This window comes from Seriola lalandi, unplaced genomic scaffold (assembly GCF_002814215.2).
Source record: "Seriola lalandi dorsalis isolate HSWRI2012SDOR001 ecotype SW California unplaced genomic scaffold, Sedor1 jcf7180002054870, whole genome shotgun sequence".
NCBI lineage: Eukaryota > Metazoa > Chordata > Actinopteri > Carangiformes > Carangidae > Seriola > Seriola lalandi.
This window is the reverse complement of record NW_019525423.1, coordinates 118,129-128,128: the sequence shown is the minus strand read 5'-3', so window position 1 is coordinate 128,128 and position 10,000 is coordinate 118,129. Positions and strand designations below refer to the sequence as shown.

The window sequence follows — 10,000 nt, the reverse complement described above, 5'->3', positions numbered from 1 at the left end:
GTTGCCTCCACATTAATGCACCATCCCCAGACACACACACACACACACACACACACACACACACACACACACACACACACACACACAGAAAACATCCTAATCTATTACGATGAAATGCTTCCCTCACAGTCTGGCTCCCTCTAATGACCCCTGACCTTTTTTTCAGCGCCACCTTCGGCACAAACTTTAGATGACACGGCTTTAAGATCTGCAGCTCTGTGACCGAAACAGAAGGAATTCAAACTTTGTGTGATTTCATTTTTCCTGTGCAGCTGTCGACTGAGTGAGAATCAAAATAATAATTATTATATATATTATTATTTATTCTCTATTGTGGCAAAATTAGGTTTTGAAAAATTCACTTCCATCTTAAAATAATCATGAAATTTCACCTGTTTTTATATATATGTATATTTTATATCTATAAATCCCGTCTGTGTTCACCACAAGATGAAACACCTGAGTCGAATGTGAATGTTTGAACTGCTCAGGACAAAGTGGCAGCGACTCGGCGAGGTGGCGTGTCGACGTCTTGCTCATGGGAACGTCAGTAAACACTTCCTGCTGCAAGAGTCTCACCTCAGACCTTTCAGTGACAGGACGACAGAGCAGGAGACGCCACCCATGCTGCTGCTTCTCACACACTGCTCACTGAGGCAGAAACACACACACACACACACACACGCGCACACACACACACACACACACACACACATATTTCCTCTCAATCGCGTGTTGTGCAGCATCACAACATTAACCAATGAGTTGGCATTTAGAGGACTAATGGGGCAGCTAATCTAATGCCTGCTGTCAGCACAGACAGCACAGTGTGTGTGTGTGTGTGTGTGTGTGTGTGTGTGTGTGTGTGTGTGTGTGTGTGCATATATATACACGAATGTGGTGGATTTCTATATTGGATTTTTATATTTGCATGTGAGCTAATATAATTAGATTTTTTTGAATGTATATTAGCTGATGATATACTTTATCTGGACCTGCAGGATACACGAGTGTTTATCAGTGCGAGTAAATGTGTGTCTGTGTGTGTGTGTGTGTGTGTGTGTGTGTGCGAGTGTGGCTGGAGATAAGAGTGAAATAATGAGTAATTGTGCCACAGTGAGTGAATCTTTCTGTCTGGACGACGGAGAATGTTCCTGGTCAAATTTCAGCTTCCAGATGTGTTTGTGTCCCTCTGATTTCTGTGGCCTTCGTGGCCCAGCTGTGCACCTCATAAACACACCTGGATACAGGAAACAGCTGTAACTGCACAGTGACACTAGGGTTAAAGATTCAACTTCAGCGCCTGTTTGTATCTTTCTTTTTCCTCCTGCAGAGGCCAAACACTGACCGAGGAAACGTTCCTTTAGCATGTTTTATTTCTAAACTGGAACCGGTGAGGACTTTTCTGACGAAGGGAAAACTAAACTAAAATAATGCAAAGAGCAAGAGAGTGCGGGGACGAGCACAGAGCAGCATTCTTATTAAAATACAGGTTCACATTTTTAATACAAAACTCACAAACCAAACGTAAGTTGAAAGAAGCCTGTGGGCAGTGTATGTAGACAGACCTCATTAGCTAAAAACAGTGTTCTATAATTATGGAAGCGCTTGCAGACTGATGATATGGATAATATTAATAGAATATTAAAAATGAACCTATCCTTTAAATTTGATGTCTGTAAACACTTAGCTGCGTCTCTACGTCTGTACTTTAAAGTACAGAATTAAAAATGTAAATAAACAATATAAAAAGAATTGAATTGAAAATATTTACATAGCTGCTTCGTTTAATGATATTATATATTATAATGTGGTTGGTGCCCCGTGTGAGGCAAGTAGCTGCTGTTTCACTTCTTTTTCTTTGAAACCTGGTTCCAGTCTGTGCTAAACTAGGCTGATATGTCCTGGATCAGCCTCCATGCTGCTCGCACAGATATTCAACTGATTTGATATTAATCTTCTCATTAACACAAGTTGGAATGATGCTTTAAACAATGTCCTTCATGGGTCAAGTGTAATTTGGATCCTCGAGCACCTGCACTCCTCCGCTCGGTGTTCATTATGTCAAGGCTAAAAGAGGAATTGTTGGGTTTGACTCTATCAGCTAAAAGCAGGAAATATAAAACCAAAGTGACGACCTTCATTGATCTGGAGAGTTTTCTTTACGCCGCAGCTCTCCGACTCGTTAGCGCCGCTCGCTGAGATTTTCCCGTTCGACCGACCTTTCGTCTTGCGTGATGAATAATTAGCGGCGGGGGAGCGTCGCCATTCAGGCCGACGCACACACACTCCGTCTTACTGACAGGCAGAGGGAGCAGCGGGGAGGCACGCTGTTGTTTGTGCTTCGTAATCACAGCATGGAGGAACACACACACACACACACACACACACACACACAATCCTTCATAGCTGAAAAAGCATCTCTGTGTGGAACATAAACTATGCACAGAGAGACACACAAACGTAAGCAAACGCACACACACACACACACACACACACATCGCCTGTTTTAAAAGGAAACCTTGAATCTTAGTTCTGGTGATTTTCCTGCTTCTAAAAAGCAGCTGAAGAACGAGACGCAGCTCCATAGTCTGAGGTCAGTTTCTAACCCGCTGAAGACAACACACACCTGTCGTGTCTGGCGGCGCTGTGTCATGTACCGCACACTGTTTGACATTTGTAGCACACGCTGGAAACTGCAGACGCGAGAAAAGGTCAAGGTACAGTAGACTGGATGTGACAATGTGGGAAGTGAGAATAAAAAGTTGTTGCTTTTCTGAAGCTGCTGACATGCAAGAGATACAGCAGCAGCAGCGCCCAACCTTTTCCAACACACCTCCATGAAAACCTCAGAAACATTCGGCGGCCCCACATCCCGCCCGGTAACAATATGGAGGCCAAACAACGCCTCGGGAAACATGTCGGAAGCTCAACCTTTCTTTTCTGTTTGACTTTTAGAGTCACCATCTTTCTCTTGACTCTCTTTTCTTTTAATTCTTCCTCTTGTCCATTTTAATCCATCCATTGTTTTATATTTCCTGACTATGATCCATTGTCCTCACATGAGACAGAGACAGGGACAGAGACAGGGACAGAGAAAGATACAGGGACAGGGACAGAGGCAGGAACAGGGACAGAGGCAGAGACAGGGACAGAGAAAGAGACAGGGACAGAGAAAGAGACAGGGACAGAGGCAGGGACAGGGACAGGAACAGAGACAGGGACAGAGACAGGAAAAGGGAGAGGGACAGAGGCAGGGACAGAGTCAGAGTCAGAGACAGGGACAGAGACAGGGACAGAGACAGGGACAGAGAAAGAGACAGGGACAGAGGCAGGGACAGAGACAGGGACAGAGACAGGGACAGAGAAAGAGACAGGGACAGAGGCAGGGACAGGGACAGGAACAGAGACAGGGACAGAGATAGGAACAGGGAGAGGGACAGAGGCAGGGACAGAGTCAGAGTCAGAGACAGGGACAGAGAAAGAGACAGAGACAGGGACAGAGACAGAGGCAGGGACAGAGAAAGAGACAGGGACAGAGACAGGGACAGAGACAGGGACAGAGAAAGAGACAGGGACAGAGAACAAGACAGGGACAGAGAAAGGGACAGAGACAGGGACAGAGACAGGGACAGAGGCAGGGACAGGGGTAGAGACAGGGACAGAGTCAGGGACAGAGGCAGGGGCAGAGACAGGGACAGAGACAGGGACAGAGGCAGGAACAGGGACAGAGAAAGAGACAGGGACAGAGACAGGGACAGAGACAGGGACAGGGACAGAGGCGGGGACAGGGACAGAGACAGGGACAGAGACAGGGACAGGGACAGGGACAGAGACAGGGACAGAGACAGGGACAGAGGCAGGGGTAGAGACAGGGACAGAGACAGGGACAGAGGCAGGGGCAGAGACAGGGACAGAGACAGGGACAGAGGCAGGGACAGGGATAGGGACAGGGATAGGGACAGGGACAGGGACAGAGACAGGGACAGAGACAGGGACAGAGGCAGGGGTAGAGACAGGGACAGAGACAGGGACAGAGGCAGGGACAGGGATAGGGACAAGGACAGGGACAGAGACAGGGACAGAGACAGGAACAGGGACAGAGGCGGGGACAGAGACAGGGACAGAGACAGGGACAGAGACAGGGACAGAGGCAGGGGTAGAGACAGGGACAGAGTCAGGGACAGAGGCAGGGACAGAGACAGGGACAGAGACAGGGACAGAGGCAGGGACAGGGATAGGGACAGAGGCAGGGACAGGGATAGGGACAGAGACGGTAAGAGGTGAGGTGAGACGTCGAGTGGTTCGGGAGCTGGGAAGCACAGAAAAACCTTTTCTCGGGGAAAAACAGAAGTGTGTGTTTTTTCGGGGCGACGCGGCTGGAAATAGAACAGAGGCGTGAAGTGTGAAGGTACCGTCCTAACAAGGAGACCCGGAGGGAAAACAACACTTCCCCATGTGTGTGAACCAATACTCCAGGAACCAGAGAGGGATTCTGAGAAGGACAGAGTGAAACTCCACTGGGACTTTAACAATCGTCTGCTGGAGATCTGAATATTTAGGTTATTTAATATTCTATTAAAACATTCTTCTCTTCAAATTTTATAATAATAAACTCATTATTAACAATCACAACATAAATCCTTCGTTTTTTATATTATGCTGCAAAAACAAGAAGTGCTGGAAAGTCACAAAGTGCTGAAGTAACTTTAACTTGCTGATTGAAACTGTTTTACCAACATATTTTATAGTTAAATATCGCACTTTATTGTTTAGTTGAACTCCACTTTAACATCAAACTTCCACTTACAACATTAAAGTGCAACTTACACGTTAATGTGTCAGCGATGATAATAATCCAGTAACAGATGATTCATTATTTTACTCTCTGCTGTTCTGCATCATCTTATATTTTAATGTTAATACTGTTTGTGTCTTTGCTTGTGTAAAATCTGAAGTGGGACTTTATATTATGTTATATTGAAGGATTAAGGAATAAAGTACGAATTGCACTAAAGTCAAAAGCCGTCACACGGTTTGTTAAACTTGACGTGGCGTCCAACTGGAAACCTTTCAACGATTCACACAAATTTAAAGATACACACACACACAGTGGGAATCACTTCATCGCCACGTTCATCGCAGTAGAAGCTGAATTCAGTATTTTACAGGTTTTGATGCAAAAACATGCTGAAGTTTGAAAACCAGCTCTAATGATGAAGCTCAAGCTGAAAGCTCCACCATGAGTTTAAAGGTGCGGATCCATGAACTACATCCTGCCTCCAGATGGCCTCTTTGTCTCTCACATACTGCAACACAAACTTGACATTCATACACACACACACACACACACACACACACACACACACACACACACACACACACACACACATTGTGCTGTGTCAGCATACTGGTGGTACCGGTCCAGAGTGAGGGGACTATGTGCTGAGTCAGGAGGGAGGCAGCGGCACGCCTGAGGTCCAAATCTGTTTCTGCACCTGAAATCTGTTGATACCAGCAGTGTCAAAGGTCAAAAGGTCATTTTGTCCACTGTCTGTCTTCTCTTCTCTCGTTTCCACGTCTTGTAGATTTCCTCCTCTCTTCTTCTCACTCTCATTCAGTCTCTCCATCTTTCATATTTTTCTTTCTCCTCGTTTCCTTCCACTTCCTGTTCACTCAGGTGTTTCTCCGCCTCCTTCTTCACTCCTTTTCCAGGTAGATCCGTATTCTTTCATTTTTAAGATGCGGTTCGGAAGATGGAAGAGGAAAAGATGTTTCCTGCTTGTTCAGCTTTTATTCTTCACGTCTCTGTTTTACATCTTACACATCTGTTTTTCTTCTTCTCTTTCCACCTTTTCCATCTTCTCCCTTTTACTTCCCTTCCCCCCTGCGACTCCTTTTCTCCTTTCTTCCCTTCATCTCCTCCTCCTCACCTCTTTCTCTCTTGCCTTTTTTCGTCAGTCTCTTCTTCCTTCACACTTTTCTTTGTCTCTTCCTTCGTGTCCTCTTCCTCTCCCGTCTTCCCTGTTTTCTTTTCATCTTTTCAGCTTCACATTTTCTTGCTCCTCCGCCTCCCTCTCTTGTCATTTTGTTTTCCTTGGCTCGTCTTCACTAACTCATCATGTATCTCAGCCGCTAACACACGACGTGCTGTTGACAAAACTGCACAAAACAGGAAGTTTTGTTCATGTTTCATCCGTCGTCTGTGGCGGCTCCAGCAGCTGATCTGAGTCCAGCCGATGACAAACGTCCGCCTGCTGTGAAGGACTCTGCTGAATCAGGGAGAAGCGGGCGGCGTGTTGGGACAGTTGCGATGGACGCATCAATCTTCTAAATGAATCAAAGCTAATACAACATCTGCCGCTTGGCACACACTCTCATCCAGAGCGCCGCTCACAGGAAACAGCCCCGGCTCCGGTTTGACTGCGGACCGAGACTGAACCTGGCGTCTGACTCGACACCGAGTAAAACCAGGATCAGCACTGACACCTGCTCTTTACTGTGTGGACCGGGTTTGTCCGTCTGTCTGTCTCTGCATGTTTCAGTCAGTGCTGAGTGAGTTCAGTGTTTGTTTCTATTAATGTGAATATTCTCAGTGTTACTGCTTCTGTTCACCTGTTCACCTGCTCACCTGTTCACCTGAGGACCTGCAACATCACTGATAACTATCAGTGTGTGTAGTGTGTTGATTCTCCTTCTATTGAACCACTGAACCACTCAGCACAAGATCTTCGGTGTTTGTTTATAACATCTTTATGAGCATGAATATATCTTCTTATAATTTGCTCTGTCTGCTTATAAACCCTGTAACAGCTGAGCAGCAGCCACAGAATAATACTGATATTTAACCCAGTGAAAAGACACGTAATAGTTTTTGCTTTTAAAAAACGTAATTTATGAAAAATATTTTTCATACGCCTCTGATCGATGTACGATATGAAGCATGACCTTTGACCTTCAACCACCAAAATATAATAGTTTCATCCTTGAGTCCTAGTGAATGTTTGTCCCAAATTTGAAGAAGTTCTGTCTTTGGGTTACTGAGATATCGTGTCCACGAGAATGAGACGGACGTACATACGCACGTTTGGACGGACAGACGGCTCTGAACCGGCGCCGGTGCGGAGGAATAAAAATGTCCAACGATGTGTAAACATGAGCGTCGCAGCCTTGTCAGCAGGCAGCCACCATTTATCAGTTTGAACCTCATGTTCTCAGAGACGTGGTCCTCGGCTGCAGGACGTCGACAAGGTCTCACAACGTTTAAAATCCAGGGTAAAGATCTGGGTGTGATTCGGTCGCACGTTTTCATGCTGAACGCAGCACCAGATATTCGTCAAGCGGTCAGTGGAAATACTCTTCCCTCCCTGCAGCTGCTGGAGATGCTTTTCTGTTTCTTTGTTCCCTGCAGAGGGTTTTCCAGCGTTTCCAGTTGACTGACCTCATTCTGTCTCAGCCCTGTTTTTTAACCTCACATCAACTCTGAAATTCAAACGGCAAATATGAGATTTGTACAATGTGAATTTTGTCTTTTTCATTTGAACTCTGTCAGTTTGTCAAGACCCATAACATAGAAACCACTTCCTCCTCTGCTGCTGTGTCTGTGTGTGGTGAACTGGGTCTAAGACAAATCTCTGCGCTCCCGGAGCAAACAGGCTGAGTCAGGAAGGAAACGAGGCGTTAGCGTTTTACCTGGGTTGGTTGGTACAGGACCATAAATCTCAGTGTGAAAGTATTGGGGCAAATGGCTCATGGTTAGTGAGAGTATCATGTGACTGCAGCGTCATGGCTTCAGACTCCCAGAGGCTTTAAACCACCTGATTACTGATTACCCACAATGAAGCAGCTCAGAAAATTAAAATCAGCCAGAAAAACAATGACGTGTTTTAACAAATTAGACGATAACGAACCATCAAGTCCCGATTCTGTCCAGAGTTAGCATCTTCTACAAGAGCATCAGACTCATGACGGATGATTCCATACATTATTCTTTGTTGTCAAAACCTGACGCCTACATTACCCACAATGCAACTCAACTGCTGATGGTTAGAAAGCCAACAGCACAGAAGAGGGGAGTTATGTCCGGTAAATTACTTTTCAAGCTCGTCTTCAGACTATCGCTGATTCAAATTACATCACTTGAGGACATTACAGACACTGGAGGCGTCATACCACTGTTTTCTCATATGCAGCCATACTCCCCAACACCTGGAAACACCTGGAAACACCTGGAAACACACTGCGGTGTAAGATCAGTCCAGTTCCCCTTTAACAGTTTGTATTTATACCCTAAAGAACGCTACAGAGGTGACGGAAAAAACTAGCAAACCACATTCATGCCACTGTAATTTCCTTATATGTTCAGAATGTTTGTTGAAGATGATGATGATGAAGACGATGATGAAGGTGATAAAGCTATACTGAGCTTAATCATGGGAAACCACAAAGTAAGATAAACGACATCCAGAACAATCCAACAGATTCACATAATTTTCGTCCGATTTTTAAACCTTAATAACTACGATAAAATTAATAAAATATTGATCAGATTAATACCATATTAATACAGGAGAAAACATATAAAGACTAAACAACCAGAATATTTCAGGGTTTCAAGCCATTTCCTCTTCAACTGTCAACAAAAGCTGAGCAGAAGTCTCACAGAAACTCTTTAAAGATGCTTTGTACAGACTTGTTTTTGCAGATCAGCTTCACCTGTGTTGCTCTGATAATGAACATCTGTCTCACGTTGCTGAAACTGTAAAAAAAAATGTTGAATGAAGTTGATCAGAAAAACTGAACTGGATTATCAGTAGGACTCATCTAAATGTAAAACATACAGCGGTTAGTCGTCTGCATAGAGACAGAAGTAAAACGTTCTTCTCTTTAGAACGTCATACGTCACAGGTGGAACTGGGGTTTCATTGGCTGGTGTGAGCCCAGTAGTACTCCAGTATTTCCCTCCCTGCTGTGTCTCTGTGGTGAACCGAGTCTAAGACAAATCTCTGCGCTCCAGGAGGAAACAGGCGGAGTCAGGAAGGAAACGAGGCGTTAGCGTTTTACCTGGGTTGGTTGGTACAGGACCATAAATCTCAGCGTGAAAGTATCGGGGCAAGTGGCTCATGGTTAGTGAGAGTATCATGTGACTGCAGGGTCACAGGACAAAGATTATACTGCCGACATGTTTACTCCTTGTAATGCTGCCGCTCAGTGTGTGTGTGTGTGTGTGTGTGTGTGTGTGTGTGTGTGCTTACTGTCTGGGAAGCAGTTGTCAGGGTCCATGGCCTCTTCGGCCATCTCTGAGTACTCATCCTCTTCCTCTCCGGGCTTCCTCAGGTCCACCGTGCTGCCCTCTGATAGGCTGATATCGTCTTTCTGCTGAATAGAAAACAGCAGGAAACGACCAATCAGAACCATCGACAACTTATCGGATTCACCGCACAACAACTCTCCTCTGACGGACGCATGTCATGGAGTTAGGTGAAACACATTAGTCGTAAACTGCTGCTGCTGTGATGGACTGATCAGTTTGGATGTTTGATTGTTACAGAATATTTTCCCATGATGCTTCTGCTGCTTTGAGTTAAAAGGTATTTTAGATTTTTCTTAACGTCAACAACGTGTTCAACAACATGTTCGTCTGTTTCTCTGTTTTCTGACTGAATGAAAATGAAAAATGAGAGTTTGTGGTTTTTGGAGGAGCGACCTACTGGAACAATTTCTTGACAAACAGTGGACACACACACACACACACACACACACACATTAATTGTTAAAGCATGAATTCGTTGCTGGTTCTCGTCTTTACATTTGATTTATTGACAGTAAAACCTGAGCGGTGTCGTGTCATGCTGCAGACTTCCTCTGGAGTCGGTACCTGCGTCAGTTTCAGAGTTGCTGCGGGTTTATTTGTGTAGAGTGTGTTTGTGTGTTTGTGTGTTTGTGTGATGATCAGCATCATTTAGCTGCAGTGAAGCTGAACGAGTCAGATTTAATGTTA

At 45.0% G+C, this 10,000-nt stretch overlaps 1 protein-coding gene across 1 annotated transcript in view; it reads right to left on the bottom strand.

Annotated features, from left to right (window-relative positions):
- The window catches only part of LOC111671160 (sodium channel protein type 2 subunit alpha-like), a gene marked incomplete at its 3' end in the record, with an annotated part of 101,925 nt that overhangs the window by 8,074 nt on the left and 83,851 nt on the right, over positions 1-10,000 (bottom strand). Inside the window, exon 20 of the mRNA XM_087179818.1 lies at positions 9,255-9,454. Coding sequence (XP_087035944.1) covers positions 9,255-9,454 — 200 coding nt within the window. The remainder of the gene's footprint in view (positions 1-9,254; positions 9,455-10,000) is intronic.